Source organism: Bubalus kerabau, chromosome 2, assembly GCF_029407905.1.
Source record: "Bubalus kerabau isolate K-KA32 ecotype Philippines breed swamp buffalo chromosome 2, PCC_UOA_SB_1v2, whole genome shotgun sequence".
NCBI lineage: Eukaryota > Metazoa > Chordata > Mammalia > Artiodactyla > Bovidae > Bubalus > Bubalus kerabau.
In genome coordinates, this window is record NC_073625.1 from 185,229,153 (window position 1) to 185,251,107 (window position 21,955).

The 21,955-nt window shown below is 36.8% G+C and overlaps 1 protein-coding gene across 3 annotated transcripts in view; it reads right to left on the reverse strand.

Annotated features, from left to right (window-relative positions):
- ATP2C1 (ATPase secretory pathway Ca2+ transporting 1) overlaps positions 1–21,955 on the reverse strand; it is a 153,272-nt gene that overhangs the window by 58,940 nt on the left and 72,377 nt on the right. For all 3 annotated transcript variants that reach the window (XM_055569700.1, XM_055569698.1, XM_055569699.1), the window contains 6 exons: positions 18,088–18,198; positions 16,715–16,831; positions 12,975–13,064; positions 10,732–10,767; positions 7,162–7,223; positions 6,701–6,809 (listed from right to left, as the gene is read on the reverse strand). In XM_055569700.1, the coding sequence (XP_055425675.1) occupies positions 6,701–6,809; positions 7,162–7,223; positions 10,732–10,767; positions 12,975–13,064; positions 16,715–16,831; positions 18,088–18,198 (525 nt within the window). The remainder of the gene's footprint in view (positions 1–6,700; positions 6,810–7,161; positions 7,224–10,731; positions 10,768–12,974; positions 13,065–16,714; positions 16,832–18,087; positions 18,199–21,955) is intronic.

Genomic DNA, 21,955 nt, shown 5'->3' on the forward strand with positions numbered 1-21,955 from the left:
TGATTGTTATACATTATTTTAATGCACATTTCTTGCTTTATGCTTTCTTGTTAGTGACATTATTTGTTGTTTATTTTGTATCTTAAACTAGGGATTTGTGTTAGACAAAAAGCAAATTCAAGTGATTTTCTTATTTGAGTTCAAAATGGGTCATAAAGCAACATCAACAATGCATTTGGCCCAGGAATTGCTAATGAACATACAGCGCAGTGGTAATTCAAGAAGTTTTGCAAAGGAGACGAGGGCCTTGAAATTGAGGAGCTTAGTGGCTGGCCATTGGAAGTTGAAAGTGACCAACTGAGAGGATCATAGAAGAACTCACTGCCAACTATTTGACAGTCATTTGGAATGTAAAGAAAACTGGAATCTGAAAAAAATCCAATAAAAGTTCATGGGTGCCTCTTGAGCTAATCACAAATCAAAAAAACAATCATTATTTTCAAATGTCATCTTCTCTTATTCTATACAATAACAATGAATCATTTCTCTATTGGATTGTGAGATGCAACAAAAAGTGGATTTTACATAACAACTGGCGATGACCAATATAGTGGTCAGACCTAGAAGAAGCTCCAAAGCACTTCTCAAAGCCAAACTTCCACCAAAAAAAGGTCACAGTCACTGTCTAATAGTCTGCTGCCTGTCTGATCCACTACAGCTTTCTGAATCCCGGTGAAACCATTACATCTGAGAAGTATGCTCAGCAAATCCATGAGATGCACAGAAAACTCCAAGGCCTGCAGCTGGCACTGGTCAACAGAAAGGACCCAATTCTCCACGACAATGCCCAAGCACACATTGCACAATCAACACTTCAAAAATTGAATGAACTGGGATACAAAGTTTTGCCTCATCTGCCATATTCACCTGACCTCTCACCAACCGACTACCACATCTTCAAGCATCTCGACAACTTTTTGCAGAGAAAACGTTTCCACAACCAGCAGGAGACAGAAAATGCTTTCTAAGAGTTCGTCAAATCCCGAACCACGGATTTTTATGCAAAGAAACATTTTCATTTTTCTTGTTCAGTCACTAAGTCCTGTCTCTCTGCAACTCCATGAATTGCTGCATGCCAGATCTCCCTGGCCTTCACTATTTCCCAGAGTTTGCTCAAATTCATGGCCATTGAGTCGGTGATGCTATCTAAACATCTCATCCTCTGCCACCCCCTTCTCCTCGTGCTCTCAATTTTTCTCAGCATCAAGGTCTTTTCTAAAGTGTCAGCTCTTTGCATCAGGTGACCAAAGTACTGGAGCTTCAGCACATCAGTCCTTCCAGTGAATATTCAGGGTTGATTTCCTTTAGGATTGACTGGTTTGACCTCCTTGCAGTCCAAGGGACTCTCAACAGTTTTCTCCAACACACAATTCAAAACAATCAGTTCTTCAGTGCTCAGCCTTCTTTATGGTCCAACTCTCACATCTATGCAAGACTACTGGAAAAACATAGCTTTGACTACATGAATGTTTGTTGGCAGAGTGATATCTCTGCTTTTTAATACACTGTCTAGGTTTGTCATAGCTTTTCTACCAAGGAGCAAGCATCTTTTAATGGCTGCAATCACAGTCCACAGTGATTCTGGAACCCAAGAAAAGAAAATTTCTCATTGTTTCCACCTTTTCCCCCATCTATTTGCCATGAAGTGATGGGACTGGATGCCATGATCTTAGTTCCCTGAATGCTGAATCTTAAACCAGCTTTTTACTCTCCTCTTTCACCCTTATCAAGAGGCTCTTTAGTTCCTCTTCACTTTCTGCCATTAAAATGGTATTATCTGCATACCTGAGATTGCTGATATTTCTCCTGGAAATTTTTATTTTAGCTGTGAGTCATCTAGCCTGGCATTTCTCAGTCCAACATTTTGCAACAGGAATAAACAAACTTATTTCTCCTTGGCAAAAATGCGTTGACTGTAATGGTTCCTATTTTGATTAATAAAGATGTACCTGAGTCTAGTTACGAGGATTTAAAATTCACAGTCCGAAACTGCAATTAAGTTTGCACCAACCAGCTAGCCTTAGATAATCATTCACCACAACCATATTCAGCATACAACACAACACTCCAGTAAGCCAATTTAATTACATCAAAGATAGTAACCTGTGTCTAGAAAAGGAATGTACCTCATTAGCTTTCTTATGCCTTCAGTCAACACATTTAAGTCTAGGGAAAAAAAAGGCTCAACTCTTTCAGTAAAGTTGCCCCAATCTACTGTCAAAGTAGTTGCAAAAACCTGCCTGTGGTACCAAGTAGTAGGTAAAATGAATAGGAGAGAGAAGTTATCAGAAGGAATTAAAGATGGTCAACTATATATGTAAAGTGGATTAACTGAAACAAAATCAACCTAAGCAAAGCACTGCCAAATAAAACATGTGCTGATGAAGTGCTGAAAAGCTAACAGATGGGGGGAAACAATCACAACTAATCAAATACTCCACAAAGCATGTATTTCTCAATTTTACAGCATCAAGCGTTAAAATGTAGAAAATATTCTCCTATTAAATTCACACTGTATGTTTAATATATTATTTGCTGAATGGATAAAATATGTACGAATCCATATTCTGACATTTTTCTACATGCATGTGATAATTTTAGTTATTTGAGATAATTCTCAAGTGCTGCTGCCCTCGTGTGCTCAGTTGTGTCTGACTCTTCTCAACACCATGAACTGTAGCCCAGCAGGCTCCTCTGTCCATGGAATTTTCCAGGCAAGAAAACCTGAGTGGGTTTCCATTTTCCATTCAAAGGGAATCTTCCCAATTCAGGGATTGAACCTGCATCCCTTGTGTCTCCTGCATTGGCAGGTGGATTCTTCACCACTGCACCACCCTTGTGTAAATGAAAGCACTTAAATACTTTACCAAATCAAATGGTGTTTTGAAGTTTCTATGTCATTATACTGTAATGGGAAACATTTTCTTCTATCTATCCCAGTGAGGAAGTCTGCTTCTGAATAAGAAAAGAAGTATTCCAGAACAAATGGTAACCAAAACTTCCCAGATTCAAATAAGGGTTCTTAGGCAGAGAAGAGGATTTATATTAAGTGACAGGTCTACTACATCTCTAAGGAAAAATAATTCAAGGTCTTTTCATTAACTAAATATCAAGGATAGGAGGAAGGGACAAGAATGAGTAAGAAAGATATAGAAAGACCTACTAAGGGGAGAAAGAAGGTAATAAAGTAAAATTAACATTCTCAATACTTACTGTATTGTATTATTTCCACTCAACAATTAAAGCAATCTGATATCTTTCAAAGAATAAATTTTTAAGTACCTGGAAAAAAGACTTCTCTCTATTCCAGGATTAAATGAAGCTTGTACTTATTATAATTCCAAATGTCCTTCAGGCTTTCCATAACCTCCATATGAGAACACTCATGTTTTGGGACACATTCAGTTCAGTTCAGTCGCTCAGTCGTGTCTGACTCTTTGCCACCCCATGAATCGCAGCACGCCAGGCCTCCCTGTCCATCACCAACTCCTGGAGTTCACTCAGACTCACGTCCATCGAGTCGGTGATGCCATCCAGCCACCTCATCCTCTGTTGTCCCCTTCTCCTCCTGCCCCCAATCCCTCCCAGCATCAGAGTCTTTTCCAATGAGTCAACTCTTCCCATGAGGTGGGCAAAGTACTGGAGTTTCAGCTTTAGCATCATTCCTTCCAAAGAACACCCAGAACTAATCTCCTTTAGAATGGACTGGTTGGATCTCCTTGCAGTCCAAGGGACTCTCAAGAGTCTTCTTCAACGCCACAGTTCAAAAGCATCAACTCCTCAGCGCTCAGCTTTCTTCACAGTCCAACTCTCACATCCACACATGACCACTGGAAAAACCATAGCCTTGACTAGATGGTAGGTATTCAAAGAATGAAAGCTCCGAACATGTCAATTGCTATAGATGAGACTGGTGTGGCTCATGGACTGAGGTCTCCTTTCACTAGGTGCCTAACTCTGCCCCTTCAATGGATCCTACACCTAGTGGCAAGATTAAAGGTAACATCATTGCCAGCTGGTTATGACCTTCAAAGACAAATCCCAAACAATAAAATCTGAGGCAGAGCTTGGTTTCCAACACTCCACTGGATTCTGATTCCACCAGATATGTTCTATCTACTCCTAACTACTCCAGCTCTGGATCACATACCAGAACACTCATGGTGATTCTGCAGATTCTAAATTCTGTAGCTGCTCCATCTCTACCCAGTACTACCCTTTGATTGGGCTTCCCCAGTGGCTCTGGCTTAATGGTAAAGAATCCGTCCGTAACACAGGAGACTTGCAGAAGACTCAGGTTCAATTCCTGGGTTGGAAAGGTCCCCTCGAGAAGAAAATGGCAACCCGCTCCAGTATTCTTGCCTGGAAATCCCCATGGACAGAGGAGCCTGATGAGCTACATACAGTCCATGCATGGGGTTGCTAAGAATTGGACATGACTGAGCAACTAAACAACCACCACCACCTGTCAATTATCACCACCAGACCAATTGCTGCCTTGAGGCATTCTCTCATTTCACTCCAATCAGAAGTAACCTCTCCCTTACCGAAATTTTCTACTCCATTTTTTGTACTTCTCTTTCATTTACCTAAGAACTCTATCACACCTTCTCTGTGTTTCCCACAATACATAATACTCCCATAAAGATCTACCGATTCACTACATGGACACCTCAAAAGACTCTATGAGAAAGATGTATATTTAAGGGAAAAAATTTTTAAAACATGTTTAGATATGTCACTTTTTTATATCTACTTTGATAATCTCAGTGTTTTCAGTGAATATTTAACACATTTACAATTAAAATAAGCACTAATACAGTGGGATTCTATACATCTTCCTACTATTTGTTCTCCACTTGAGCCAACTGCTTATTCTATATTCCTATTTCTGTCCTTTTTTGTCCTTCGGTCCAAAAAATATTCCTATTTTTTGCCTTCATTTAAATTAAAGTTGTTTCTTTTCTTATACATTTTTTAAAATTTTAGTATAGTTGATTTCAAATTATAGTATCAGTTCAGTTCAGTCGCTCAGTCTTGTCCAACTCTTTGCAACCCCATGAATCGCAGCACACCAGGCCTCCCTGTCTATCACCAACACCTGGAGTTTACCCAAACTCATGTCCATCAAGTCGGTGATGCCATCCAGCCATCTCATCCTCTGTCATCCCCTTCTCCTCCTGCCCACAATCCCTCCTAGCATCAGGGTCTTTTCAAATGAGTCAACTCTTTGCATGAGGTGGCCAAAGTACTGGAGTTTCAGCTTCAGCATCAGTCCTTCCAATGAACACCCAGGCACAATCTCCTTTAGAATGGACTGGTTGGATCTCCTTACAGTCCAAGGGACTCTCAAGAGTCTTCTCCAACACCACAGTTCAAAAGCATCAATTCTTCGGTGCTCAGCTTTCTTCACAGTCCAACTCTCACATCCATACATGACCACTGGAAAAACCACAGCCTTGACTAGACGGACCTTTGTTGGCAAAGTAATGTCTCTGCTTTTTAATATGCTATCTAGGTTGGTCATAACTTTCCTTCCAAGGAGTAAGCATCTTTTAATTTCATGGCTGCAGTCACCATCTGCAGTGATTTCAGAACCCCCAAAAAATAGTATAGTTGATTTCAAAGAACAGTTAAGATCAAACCAGTCAATCCTGAAGGAAATCAACCCTGAATATTCATTAGAAGGACTGATGCTGAAGCTGAAGCTCCAATACTTTGGCCAACTTATGTGAAGAGCAACTCACTGAAAAAGATTCTGATGCTGGGAACGACTGGGGCAAGAGGTGAAGGGGGAGACAGAGGATGAGATGGTTGGATGGCATCACCAACTCAATGGACATGAGTTTCAGCAAACTTTAGGAGATAGTGAAGGAGAGGGAAGCCTGGGATGCTGCAGTCCATGGCATCACAAAAAGTCAGACACAATTTAGTGACTGAACAACAACACAGTTGATTTTAATGTTGTTTTCATTTCTGCTATACAACAGTGATTCAGTTATACATTCTATTGTTTTTCCTATTCTTTTCCATTACGATTTATCACAGGATACTGAATATAGTTCCCTGTGCTATACAGTAGGACCCTGTTGTTTACTCATTCTATGTATCATAGTTTACATCTGCTAACCCCAACCTCCTGTTCCATCCCTTCCCTAAACCCCATGCCCTTGGCAAATACAAGTATGTTTTCTATGTTTGAGTCTGTTTATTTCAAAGATAGGTTCATTTGTGTCATATTTTAAATTCCACATATAAGCAATATCACATGGGGTTATATATCTTTCTTTTTGCTGCAAATGGCATTATTTCATTCTTTTTCATGGCTGAGTAGTATTTTATTGTATATATGTACTTTCATTGTAAACAAATATCTATCCATTCCTGTGGATATGGAATGGATTAGGACATTTAGGTTGATTCCATGTCTTGGCTATTGTGAATAGTGCTGCTATGAACACAGAGGTGCATTTATCTTTTTGAATTATAGGTTTGTCTGGATATATTTTTTAGCCCCTTGCACCATATGAGGACATAGCAAGAAGGCACCAGCAATGAACAAGGAGGAGGGTCCTCACCAGGATGCAACCATGCTGGTTCCCTTGATCTTGGACTTCCAGGTGCCAGAACTGTAAGAAGTAAATTTATCTCTGTGGTAGTTTGTTAGAGCTGCTCGAACAGACTAAGACATCAAACTCACCTCAAACAAGCGCAAGTCAGCAGGAACCCTGTCCCCAACTGAAAGGCAAACTGTATCACCTGGAACTAAGTCTCGTGCAAGTGTATGCTCCAATTTTCCTTCACGCACACTGTAACATAAACAGAAATAGCCACAGCTGAAGAAAGCAAGCAAGACCACTTACTTTAAGAAATTCCTTCTAGTGGGCTTGCCTGGGAAAAATATATTGCATTATCACACAGTCACATACAAAAGGTATCTGCTGAATAAATCCATGTCTCAATAATCTAAATAAAATTAGAAGTAACAAAAGTTTTAATAGTACAACTTGCTATAATGAATAGAGCATGAATTTTTCATGTCAGATTAATGGCTTCTACCTTATGTTCAGACAAATCTTGGGCCACAAGGTATATTGTACTAGTCACATTTAATTTCTACTTTTAAGAGTAGAAATCCGTTATCAGAAACAAGGATCATACCAATGGCATTCTGGTGGCATAAGTTTACTTAGTTCTTCAAGAGATTTTTCTGAACGATATTCCTATTTTAAAAAAAAAAAGAATATTAGGAAAAATATTTATAAAGAAACACAATAAGCACATTCTTAAGAACATATGCTATGTTAGACTTAAACATTTACCTAAACCATTATTTTAACATTTCTCCAAATTTTTATCTTTTGTTTACTTATACTCCCATGCAAAAGCACTTGCCCTTTATTAAATAATGTTAAATTATAGTGACCAAACAATCTTTTATAATTAAATATTCTCAACTCTATATTTCAATATTCAGTGTACAAACCTAAGGTCAAGTTTCTGGTAAGAAAGTGAAGAAAACTAATACTAGTGTAACCAAAGAGTATATAATTTTCAGTCATTAAAAGTTAAGATTACTGAGCCTCATAATTAAGATAATTTTACTTTCAGTGTTCAATGACCAAGGAAGTCAGACAATTAAATGCAAATAACACTGGCACTGAAGATTCACGCCCATGGCAACTGTAAAGGTTTGTGAAATAAGTCTGTGTAGGAGAAACATGAATTAAACAAGGAGACATGGCTGCCCTACCCCAAGAGACATGTTTCCCAAGACTCTGAATCACCCAAAGTGGAAATTCTCAGGAGCCCTAACTCTGTGAAGCTCAGTCTTCCTCCATCCATATAATCACAGCTGAGAGTCAGAGACATCCTTCAACATACTATACTGTTTAGTCCAACTTCCATGGACTGTCTCACTCCATGCAACATCACTGCTGTTTTTGTCTCATTCTGCACTAAGTACACCAACCTTTTGATCTAAGGTTAAAAAGGGAGGAGAAGGAGTAGGGAGAGTAATGGAAGTGAAAGTTGGGGTGGGGGGAGTTCTGAAATGACTGCAGCGGTAGCACTAATCAAAACTGCACATTCATCACAAACATTTTCAAATAGAAGATGCAAAGCTATGTAAGAATAACTTAGAAATAAATCTGTCTTTACTACTAAGGCAAGAGGAACAAATGTGAGAGTAAGGTAAATCTGTAAATATAAAAATCACAAGACACCCAGTGCAATATACAGCATAAGGAACATTACAATTTTGTATGGGGACAGATGGTTACTAGACTTATCATGGTGATCACTTCATAAGGCATACAAGTATCAAATCACTATGTAGGGCACCTGAAACTAACAATGTATGTTAACTATACCTCAATTTAAAAAAAAATTACAGACACGCCTCCCCTAACTATACTAAGGATATTAAGGAATTTAGAAGTTTTCCAAAAATTCCATAAAAGGCTAGAAAATACTCACCAGTCCTAGATTCTAGTCATGTAAGACACAAAAGCTGCCCTATCTTTACCTCCCTCTTTAAACATCTTAGCCTTTACTCCCTACAACTACAAAGATATCACTGTATCAAAATGATCCTTCAACATTCCACCAAAAACTTGACAGCCATCTCAAATGAACACCTAAAAGTTAAATTTTAAATTTATTGTAAAGGCAGCATCAATATGTAATTATACAGAACAATTAGCTATTTTTATGGCTGCAAGGAGGTATAACAGGGATGGGAAATGGAGATTAGAAAGGATAGTGGAGTCAGAATATAAACATTAAAAGACTATAAAAAGCACTCTTATAAAATATAGGTAAAAACACAAATATAAATAATACTAAAAAATGAAGACTTTCTGAAAGATTTCTGACAGTTTTCTGACAAAGCATTAATGTAAGTTCAACAGAGAGTAAATAAGACCCTTGTAGAGAGGATTTTAATTGTCACTTGCAGAATATTTTGTGCTGTCATAAGCACATTTGGGGAAAAGGCTCACATCTGTATGAAAAAATCAGAACTACCAATCTGAAACTGGGCTTTTCATAAATGTTTCAATTTGTTCTTGAGTTTTCCTTCAAACGGACCTATCATAAAGATACTTGGCAGATGGTTTCAGTCATTAAGATTTAAGGTGTGCAACACCATTTTTGGTCAAAGTCCATACAATGTTAAAATCGTCATTTTGTGGAACTTTTTTTTGAGGGTAGGAGTTATTTACCAAGCTATTAAGGTCTTTGATGTTGTTGTTGTTTAGTCACTAAGTCATGTCCAACTCTTCTGCAATCCCATGGACTGCAGCCCCCCAGGCTCCTCCATGGGATCTCTCAGGCAAGACTACTGGAGTGGGTTGTCATTTCCTTCTCCAGGGGATCTTCCCAACCCAGAGATCAAACCCTGCCTCTCCTGCATTGGCAGGCATATTCTCTACCAGTGAGTCACCAGGTAAGCCCATAAGGTCTTCCATACAAAATGATAATTCTGTAAGAATTCTTATGAAGCAAGCCACTCCACACGTCTGTAGCACTACTAGTGACGCAAAAGCATTCCAGCTACTGGTCCAATGGGTCGGTCATACCATGCAAACGACCATGAAGGAGACCCAGCCTGGAATGACCTCTGCTAAACTAGCCCTCAACCTGCCTTAAGGTAATTTTTATGTTAAAACATAAGAGCATTTCCTAGATACAGGATCCCTGATGGTGTACTAAAGCAACTCACAAAGTTGTTGCAGATAATCTGATTCCAACCGGCATTTTTACACTGGGTGGCTATAAAACAAATTACTAAATTAGAGATTATCACAGGACACCTGTATGATGACAGGAAATATCCAAGGAATATATCACAGATGTGAAAATAACCACAGCCACTTAAAATATGCTCTTTCGATTATAAACATGAACTTCAAATGACACATTACAGTTTTCCTTAAACTAGAATAATTCTTCTAATCTTATTAACGATGCTTCAAATTTTTAACCATCAAATGACACCTGCCAACATTGTTCTAAAACCTGCAGAAGTTATTAGATATTTAAAGAAACATAAAACTAAGCCCATATTTTTATTTATGTCTACACTGCTGCTGCTGCTGCTAAAGTCGCTTCAGTCGTGTCCGACTCTGTGCAACCCCATAGACGGCAGCCCACCAGGCTCCCCCGTCCCTGGGATTCTCCAGACAAGAACACTGGAGTGGGGTGCCATTGCCTTCTCCACTAGTCAATAGAAATTCAGACATTATCTCTACAATATTCACATTAATTTTTTTAAACAGGGTTCCTTTTCATGTATTTTCTTTACTGTCTCAGTGCCTGTGCTGAATGGGGGAGTTCGATCCAGATCAGAACATCCCTTCCATGGATGAAAAGGAGTCTGAACCCTGACCCAATTTTTTAACTGGAAAAAATTTAAAAGAGTATTGCTGGATTTTATTTCTATTTCTGTACTTTTTGTTTCCATCTGCTTCAGTTAACTTTAAATAGAAACACCATCAAATAGAAAACCAGATTTTCTTCATGCCACTGCCTAAATCAAAGCAGTCGTGTTGGTTCCACAAACTTCCTTTAAGAGTTATTGTTTCTGAAATTATTTCAAAAACACAGAGCGAATTATTCTGAACATACCCATCCCCCAATAATTACACATTTTAACATAAACCAACTTGATGTTTTGAAGCAATTAACTAAAATACCATTTTATGATGTTATCAAAATAGACGTACTCACCTGAACGAAGGCGACCGTAACAACGATAAGTATTGCCTAAACAAAACAAAGAAACAAGTTTTTTAAATCAGACACTGCAACTTCTGAAATAATTATTAAATCATATTTTATTTTTCTGACTCTGCAGCCCCAAGATACCAGACACTAAGCACAGGACAGCCAGGGAAGGACTCACAATTCTGCCTTGAGGCCTAGGGGTGGAAAAACCCACAGCTGACAGGAGTCTGCCTCCCCAGGAGTGTTTCTTAAACGCTTTGATCCCAGGATCCCTTTACAAACTGAGGACCAGCTCTTGTTTATGTGACTAATAGCTACTGATATTTACCATATTAAATACTTCTTTAATTACTGGGTTTTAACTTACTAAAAAACGTAAGCCCATTACATGTTAACACGCACAATATTTTTTATGAAAAACTCTCTTGCAATCCCACAGATTGTAGCCAACCAGGCTCCTCTGTCCATGGAACTTCCCAGCAAGAATACTGGAGTGGGTTATCATTTCCTTCTCCAGAGGATCTTCCCAACTCAAGGATGAAACTCATGTCTCCTGAATAGGCAGGCAGATTCCTTACCAGAGCTACTAGGGAAGCCCTATGAAAAATATATCCCTTCCCAAAATTGTGAGAAAAGTGGCAGTGTTTTCAATTTTTCTATCGTTGGTGTCCGCTTTAATACTGGGTTGGCCATAAAATTCATTTGGGTTCTTCCATTCTCCTATCTGCTTCTGCATTTAATTTACTGACATGTTAATTTGGCTCAAGTATATGAAAAAAATTCAACCTCATACAGATACTGTTGGAAAGGGAGGAGTTTATTTTAAAAGCCTTTTCAAATAATTGCGGTTTTTATTCTTAGCTACTACACCAAAATTAGACAACTGCTAGTAACTTTAAAAGTAATTTGCAATGTAGAATCTAAAACTAGATCAGTGAACTTTTCATAGTCTGTTACATTAGAATCAGTCTCCTTACTATTGTGAATGAATATTTTGTATCATCATGCACAGGTCATTTAGAAAAGGTTGATTCACTGGGTTATTCAAATCTTCCAAGTGTTGACGCATTTTATAATTGTTAAAAAAAAATCACATTCACTGAAATCCCTACTGATCTCATTAGAATAAGGTCTTAAAATAGGGGAGCTATCCTGCATAAAAATTTTGCAAAGTTCTAGTTACTACTGAAAGCTTGAATTTTACTATTGGTAACAAATTCTGTCCGTTGTTTCTCTTGTAGTGAAAGGTTATTTCACTCACTTTCAAAAAAAAGTATGCCAATTATTCAAGTCTTAATAACCACAGTTTGTGTATCAGTCATTCTTTGGAGTAAAAGGCTACTTCACTTCAGCACACAACCTTTCCTTGGGACAATCCCCATACCTCAATGAGTACTTCATATTTCATCACAAAGAACAATAAAAAGGTATATACTTAAGGATCAAAATTCAGTAAAATTAATTTTTACTGTTTTATCGAAAACATTACTAAGAGAAACAGTGAAAGAAAACAGTAAGTATTAAACAGTTTACTAGATAGGAGCCACTATCTTGATTCAGACCGAAGCTCTAATGGTTTTACCCACATCACTTTTGCTCCATTAATGCAAATATCTATAGCAAAAAGACAAATAATGTTTTAGCTTTGTGAAAGTAGTTTTGGCCTCACATGCTCCCTAAAAGAATCTCATAGACTCCCAGGAGTCCACAAGCAAAAGCTGGAGACTTTGAAGCTCTGTGTTCATTTCTCCTGTGCAGTTAAGCAAAACACACTTGCTTTAATCAATGCTTAGACTTACTATAAAATTTTATACTACAATGAAACAGAGGGGCAAGAAAAAAAAAAGATGAAAACTAGAATAACCTAGCTGGAAAGAACAAAATCTTACACAGTAAATATACAGTGCATTGTTAAATATTTTTAATTTCAAAAATGTCAGGCTTTAGTTCACAACTAGTCAAACATACTCTCAATTGGAAAGTAAAAGAAAGTAAATATTTAATTGGAAAATTATTATCAAATGTTTCCCATCTACGAAATTATCAGGTTGTTAAATAATTTCCAAGGGTGCCAATCACAAACCCTTGAACATTACTTGAGATCACGGCAACTAAAACCAGAATCTAAAAAAAAAAGCAAACCTGAAGAAAACAATAAGGCATCCCTCAATTCATTTTCTAAAATAAAAGCCAATCCTAATTTATACAATTAACTACCAATTTAAAAATACATATATTTTTCTTACCACAGTGATACTGACAGCATCATCAAACTGATGCATTAAAACACTGATGACTGCAGAAGCCAGAAGCAGCATAATAAGGGGATTTTTAAACTGAAAATGAAAACAAATAGCAATTCAACAGTTTTGCATGAATGATAGTTGTATACCATCCAACAAAAGCCTTAAAAAAAGAAAACAAATATCAGGGCATTATTATGTAAAACTAAGAATTGACCAATTCTTAAGAGTACACATGTATTTTTAGTACTTATTAATTTAACCAATAAGCTGTTCTGAATGTCTACTGGGTCTAGAATAAATGGAAAATGACTTTTAAGATAAAGATTTATATTAAGCACTGGTTAGAATACCTAAATTATGAACTTCAAACACTCTCATCATTCCTGTATTCTAAGTAAATGGACATAAATTACAATTCTGTGGTTGACCCACCCACCATAGGAACAACCATATCCCACCCACCAGTGCAACTAAGAGCATACAGTAAGAGCCTCGCCACAGAAGCTGTATATTTTCCCAACACTGGTTTCCCTGACATCTAGCTAGCAGAGACAACAGTATCTAAAGAAATAAAAACCACAGTACCAACTCAATCAAGAAGCTCTTAAAACAAACAAGCATCAGAACAACCCCAAATCCTTCCAGTTGGACATCCCAGTTAAGCATCAGAGCTCTGTTGCTGGATTGCCTTCCTCTGATGAAACGCTGCCAACAGCTGTCAAAGCTGCAAGGTCACTTTGCAAAGAATCCATCACAGCGGATAGCCTCAGCCTCTGGATATCATTAACTCTGAAATTAGACACCACCACCTCCTACTTCCTTTATGGTTCCATTCCCTGGCACAGCGTTTACAACTCTGCTTCACATGAGAATCTTGTGAAGGACTTCCAGCAAATGCCCACATTCACACCACAGCAATCAAATCAGAATCTCTGGGCACAGGACCCAGGCTTTAGCATTTTTAAAGCATTCCCCCAAGTCACTCTAATGCACAGAGGACTGAAAATAACTGCTCTAACAAAATAAAACTACATCTGCAATGTGGTTCAGGGTTTACAAACCACACACAAACTGAGTCAGAATACCTGTGTTTGAATCCAATTCCTTAATTTTTTAAGCCCCAGAGGTGCTTCATCTACTAAAATACTACCTTGTACTAAAAACTGTGTAAGGATTAACCAAGAATGTATATTAAAGCACTGTGTATACTATAAAACCCTCCAACGTTAGCTGTTATTATCACACTCTGAAAGCAAGGTCCACGATCATTTTATTTGCCCCTAAAGCTGTGCCGTGGTGCTAAGGACACTACCTGATAGATGGCAGGCTCTAGACAAACGTCTGTAGAACAACAAAGATGCTGTTCAATATAGAGGAATGAAGAGTTGCTCAGTGCTTTATGATTGACAACTGATATTTAATGCTAATTATAGCATTAATAATTAATGCTAATTATTACTTAACTATATTACAGGCACTATTTCATTTCATTCTCACAGCAATACCATGATGCAAGTACTCTGGCTTTGAAACAGGATCAAGAAAGTAAAACATTAAATCATATTACCCAGTGATAAGTCAAATCACTGTAATTTGTAAATCCAGAATAAACTTCCTGAAGTTCTGGATGATGCGGAAATACAGTAAAGGTGAGCATACAAAAATACATAAAAAAATATTTCATTAAAAACAAGATGGACACAAAGTTCGTCCCTAAAAATTCAGTTTTTCTACTTTAGACAAATTCATTTAACAACAGGGTAAATTTTGGTTCATTAACAAGCAAGGCCCCATAGAAAAGTTAAACATAGATCTTCGTAAAAAAAGAATCTAAAGATTAGAAGGCATTACAAAGTTTCTTCACTAAAAAGAATCTGTTTGACAAAACTAACTCGACTAGCTAAAAATTGGCCACAGGAAGTTTGTAGCTTTTCACTAACATGCTTATTACCAAGGTAAGAAAAACCCTACAGCAAATCTTTCTGAAAAGATTAAGATATTAATAAAATATAATAGGTTGGTGCAAAAGTAACTGCAGTTTTGCACCGCTTAACTTTGCCATTTGATATTGGAATACATTCTTAAATGTGGTTATGTTATACATCATTTTAATGCACATTTCTCACTCTGTTTTTTTGCTAATGACTTATTACTTGCTATTTATGTTTATTTTAGACTAGGGAAATGATGTTAGACAAAAAGCAAATTCGAGCAATTTCTTGAGTTCAAAATGTAAAGCAGCGGAGATAGCTCACAACATCAATGATGCATTTGACCCAAGAACTGCTAATGAATGTACAGTGCAGTGGTGGATCAAGAAGTTTTGCAAAGGAGACAAGAGCCTTGAAGGTGAGGAGTGCAGTGACTGGTCATCAGAAGTTGACAACGACCAACTGAGAGGATCATTGAAGGTGATCCTACACAAGAAATTGCCAAAGAACTCAACATTGACCATTCTATGGTCATTCAGCATTTGAAGCAAATTGAAAAGGTGAAAAAACTCCATAAGTGGGTGCCTCATGAGCTGACGGCAAATCAAAAAATCATCATTTTTAAGTGTCGTCTTCTCTTTTTTATGCAATGAAAACAAACCATTTCTTGATCCGACTGTGGTGTGTAACAAAAAGTGGATTTTATATGACAACTGGCAACAATCAGCTCAGTGATGGACCAAGAAGAAACCACCAGGGAAGCCACAAGAAACTCCAAAGCACTTCCCAAAGCCAAACTCGGACCAAAAAAAGGTCATGGTCACTGTTTGTTGGTCTGCTAAAGGTATCATTCACGACAGCTTTCTGAACCCTGGCAAAACCATTACATCTGAGAAGTATGCTCAGCAAATCCATGAGACACACCAAAAACTACTACGCCTAAAGCCAGCATCTGTCAAAAGAAAGGGCCCAATTTTTCTGCACAACAACACCCGACCTCACAGTGCACAACCAACACTTCAAAAGTTGAACAAATTAGGCTACAAAATTTTGCCTCATCCACCATATTCCTGACCACTCATCAACTGACGACCACTTCTTCAAGCATCTCAACAAGTTTTTGAAGGACAAATGCTTCCACAACCAGCAGGAAGGAGAAAATGCTTTCCAAGAGTTTGTCAAATACCAAAGAAAAGACTTTTATGTTACAAGAATAAACAAACTTATTTCTCATTGAAAAAATGTGTTGATTGCAATAGTTCCTATTTTGATTAATAAAGATGTGTTTGAGCCTAGTTATAATGATTTGGTATTCACAGTCTGAAACCGCAATTACTTTTTCACCAACCTAATAATTAAAAATAGCTATTTTCTATTGATAGCTACTATCTCCTAAGATTATTATCTCCATTTTCTAGTTAACACTCAGAGGATAATAAGGGACACACAAGCTATTAATAGTAATAAAGAAAGGTGGAATTTGTAACCAGGCAGTCTGAATTGCCTTTTGCTAATTTTCTAAACTAGTCATATTACTTTAAAAAATACTAACATTTCTATAATAAAAAATATATATAAGACACTTCCAAAGGAAACTACTATTATCACCTCCATGTGATATAAGCCCTTAAAGATTTACACACTAAAAATTATAGAAATTCCAACCGAAGAGTAAACTAACAAATGAAACAAATTAAGTAAAAAAAAAAATTTTAATATTATTTTCTTTCTCCATAACTTCACAAAAGTCAAAAAATACATTAACAAAAATACATGTAAAGTACACAGCATGAGAAAATAAAAATATACCTGAGAAATATACTTCTTCCATAGTGGCTCATCTTCACTGATATCAAACTCATTCCAGCCATGGAAGGCTCTCCTATGACTTACTTCACATTTGTTTAGACCATTCTGAAGATCAGCCTATGAGATTTTATATATAAAAGTTACTGAAAATATTAGCAGAAAACAAAGGAGAAAACACAGAAAAACTACATAGGTATGGTCATATTTATAGGAACTTCTGTGACAGTCAAAATTAATCTATGGGGACAAAGCGTATCAGTGACTGCCTGGGGCCAAGAGCAATGGAAGGATTAGCTACAAAAAACACATGGAATCTATTTAGAGTGATGAAAATTTTCTACATCTTCATTGTGATGATGGCTATATTTGCCAAAATGCAAACTGTATATTTAATGAGTACACTGTAGTCTATATAAATTATACCTCAATAAAAAATGTTAATATAAGCAACTAGATTAATAAAAAATTATGATTTTTATGTGGAAAGAGGAGTAACACAAACCAGTGACAATGTACAGAAAGCAAATTTTAAGTACATTTTAACTAGTTTTCTTGGTTCCCACTGTTGTCTTACTGTCTTCTAAAATTAGTTTCTCCAAAAGATTATGCATCTTTCCTGTTCTCTGAGCCTATCAAAACTGAGGTTGGTATTACCTTTTGTTCTTAGACTGTACATTTATTCCAAGAAGAAAATCTGTGGTTCCTAAATTACTGAAAATAATGAAGTTAAGTCCTCAAACACCACCTACATTCTTCAGTCACTTACCTCTCCTGACTTGTTATTTGAAACTATCAAATAGAATGAAATTACTTGCATCTCTGAAGTAGTTTCTCTGACCAAAAGCTTTATAATAGAGGTCAATAACAGAGTCTTGCGATACCTAAATATATTTAAAGTAAGTGGCTTTAAAACAGAGTATAAATACAACCCACCCCAAAAAAACCTTTAAAAAAGGGGGGGTTATGCAATGTTTTTAATGCATTATTAAATTATGTGAATTCTGAAGAGAAAATTTTAAATATTCTTTTCCTCATGTTTAATTAGACTGTGAAAAACTACGAAGAGACTGAATTACACAAGCAAAATTTATTTGCAGTTCTGAACTTATATTTAGCTTTTATAGTAGGAAACATAAGAAAAGGATAAAACTCCTAACTCCACTTATGTTATAATTAAATTGATCACTTTCCTAATCCAACTAATCCTCACACAGCACTAACAGTTTCTGGGAACACTAATGATCCAGAGCTGCACCATCCTATCAGGCAACCACTAGCCACACACACCTGCGGAACAGAGAATTCTACTGGATAGCACTTAGCTAAGTGGCTCATTCTACTATACACTCCCTACCTCCCCACCAAGAACTTACTTGGAGAATGCTTGCAACTTCACTGACTGGTAATTCACTTGCTTTTTTTGATGTCAATACCGGAATCATTGTCTCATTTTCAGCATTAGGAATTTTTTGAAAACGTGCAACCTAGGAAACAAAACCAAAGGAAAATATTTGCATATACTAAACAATTCTAATGCTGTCCAGAATAAACGAAAATTCAAATGTTCCCAGAAACTTTTATCACAGTTAAAAAACAAATATTTTCAGACTAATAAAGAGTATCCAGTCCTATTAAGATAATTTTATACTAACATGCTATTCTAAAAAGCACGTTTCAGAAAATAAGCTACCACTGAAAGCTAGAATACAAAATAATTTTCATACTGCAAAAAAAGATGCTATTTCTACACCAAATTAATCAGTAAAAAGTAAAACAGATGTCCTGTCTAGCAGATTCCAATCATTACACAGAGTCATAATCCTCTAAACTCATTATGTTTAACATGAGGTACAAGGAACAGCTAAGCTTGTTCCATTCTAACACTACTGTTGATCAGCTCATTTCTTTCTTTTTTTTTTTTTTTTAACAATCTAACTTTTTTTTTTGGGGGGTGATTTTTTTTTTTTATTTTATTTTTAAACTTTACATAATTGTATTAGTTTTGCCAAATATCAAAATGAATCCGCCACAGGTATACATGTGTTCCCCATCCTGAACCCTCCTCCGTCCTCCCTCCCCATACCATCCCTCTGGGTCGTCCCAGTGCACCAGCCCCAAGCATCCAGTATCGTGCATCAAACCTGGACTGGCAACTCGTTTCATACATGATATTTTACATGTTTCAATGCCTTTCTCCGAAATCTTCCCACCCTCTCCCTCTCCCACAGAGTCCATAAGACTGTTCTATACATCAGTGTCTCTTTTGCTGTCTCGTACACAGGATTATTGTTACCATCTTTCTAAATTCCATATATATGCGTTACTATACTGTATTGGTGTTTTTCTTTCTGGCTTACTTCACTCTGTATAATAGGCTCCAGTTTCATCCACCTCATTAGAACTGATTCAAATGTATTCTTTTTAATGGCTGAGTAATACTCCATTGTGTATATGTACCACTGCTTTCTTATCCATTCATCTGCTGATGGACATCTAGGTTGCTTCCATGTCCTGGCTATTATAAACAGTGCTACGATGAACATTGGGATACACGTGTCTCTTTCCCTTCTGGTTTCCTCAGTGTGTATGCCCAGCAGTGGGATTGCTGGATCATAAGGCAGTTCTATTTCCAGTTTTTTAAGGAATCTCCACACTGTTCTCCACAGTGGCTGGACTAGTTTGCATTCCCACCAACAGTGCAAGAGGGTTCCCTTTTCTCCACACCCTCTCCAGCATTTATTACTTGTAGACTTTTGGATCGCAGCCATTCTGACTGGTGTGAAATGGTACCTCATAGTGGTTTTGATTTGCATTTCTCTGATAATGAGTGATGTTGAGGATCTTTTCATGTGTTTGTCAGCCATCTGTATGTCTTCTTTGGAGAAATGTCTATTTAGTTCTTTGGCCCATTTTTTGATTGGGTCATTTCTTAACTATCTGGGCACCAGGCTACTCTGCCAAAGCACCAACACAGAACATGAGACTTATAGATCCATTCCCAAACTAGAGGAAATGGAAAGCAGAGACCAGACAAGCAGAGGACACATAGGCAGAGTGAAGGGACAAGCAGAATGAACCTTAGAGATGACGGTAACCATGACACCTACTCGACATAGCTTCATAAACAAATATCTACACAAAGTGTTTTAACACAGTTCTAGAAATAAATCCCCAATCCACACTTCTTTGTAGACAAAGTTTTGACGAAGTATGTGAAAGAGAGACAAAAGCTACACACTGAAACTTTAGAGAAGAAAACAATTCAGTCACCTGCCCCACATCCACTGATTTAAACAATACTGAAAATGAAGGGATCATCTTAACGCCAAGACACAAATCTTTAAGCTATCAGGTGAAATGTTTTCAATCTTGAATAATCAACAAACAGGATAAAATATTCCCCTAAAGACAATTTTAAGACAACATATAAGGTCAAAGAATAATAATTTAAGTTAAAGGGTCACTATAGAGGCCTCTGTTCATTAAAAAAAAAAAAAAAAGCTGTACTTACTCCAAAAAATAGTAAATAGCAATAGCAATGTATAAATAACCAAGTTTTGGAACAATCATATGCATGTTTTCTAATCCCACCTATTACAAAGGCAATAAATATTTATTTTAAAGGAAAGACCATAACAATTTTTCCTTTAATGATAAGATATTAGTGACCAAAAATTCTTAAGAAATTGAAAACAGAGTACCTTTCTCAACATGATTATTTTATCTTGTGAAATAATTAAGAAGGATCAAATAGGTTTCCATTGCCTGCAGTGACAATGAGATTAAGAAAATCTTTTATTTCTAAGGTTCATATATATCAGTTTCTTCATATGCGAGGATAAATAGTGCCTAAAGTTGTTTGAGGATTACATCCATTTATGGAGCATTCACCCAACTAGTAATAAGCACTGAAATAGCTGTTTTTCCCAAAACTAATATTTATATGTACATTCTCAATAATATAATGAGCTCAGTAAAGAAGCAGATCATTAAAGTTAATAAAGCTAGATTTGCAACAGTTCTTCTATTAAATATATTACTACTCATAAAAACACTTTTTAAAAAGTTGTCCTTTGGTATTTGATACATAATAGGGTCTATGTTGGAATACACTACATAAAATCCCTCAGGAGCATTACATGGGCTCAAAAGAGGTCAAAAGAAGGAAGTGAGACTATTTCATTTAATAAAGGATAAGATAACCCTCTAAATATAAGAAAGGAAGAGGGCAACCCAAAACCAAAGGGTGACTTTACAGAAGACCAACATCAGACTTAGAATGAAGGGTGCCCGATACTAGGGATGGTGGCAGAGCTGGATGGCCATCCACGGTAAGAACCGGTTTCCACAACACAGAGGGGACACAGCACAGAAAATTCTTGCTGAAAGGCAATGATGTATTTATGCTCCCTAGACTTCATGTCAACTTAAAACTATGAGATCATTAAGTTTTAATCCTATTATCTTTTTAAGCAAATGTTACTGACATTGACCAACTTTGATGGATTGTTAGTTATACAGATCATAGAAATATTTTATCAAAGCAAGATCCTCTATGACCCACCTGCTACGGTAATGGAAATAAAAATGAAAGTAAACAAGTCAGACCTGATTAAACTTAAAAGCTTTTGCACAGCAAAGGAAACTATAAGCAAGGTGAAAAGACAACCTTCACAATGGGAAAAAACAATAGCAAATGAAATAATGGATAAATGATTAATTTCCAAAATATACAAGCAGCTCATACAACTCAATACCAGAAAAACAAACAGTCCAATCAAAAAGTGGGAAAAAGAACTAAACAGACATTGTTCCAAAGAAGACATACAGATGGCTAACAAACATGAAAATATACTCAACATCACTCATTATTAGAGAAATGCAAATTAAAATTACAATGAGATATCACCTCACCCCAGCCAGAATGGCCATCATCAAAAAGTCTACAAACAATAAATGCTGGAGAGGGTGTAGAGAAAAGGGAACGCTCTTGCACTGTTGGTGGAAATGTAAACTGATACAGCCACTATGGAAGACTGTATGGAGATTCCTTAAAAACCTAGGAATAAAATAAAACCACCATATGACCCAGTAATCCCACTCCTAGGCATATACCCTGAGAAAATCAAAATTGAAAAAGACACATGTATCCCACTGTTCATTGCAGCACTATTTACAATGGCTAGAACACGAAAGCAACCTAGATGTCCATCAACAGATGCATGGATAAAGAAGGTGTGG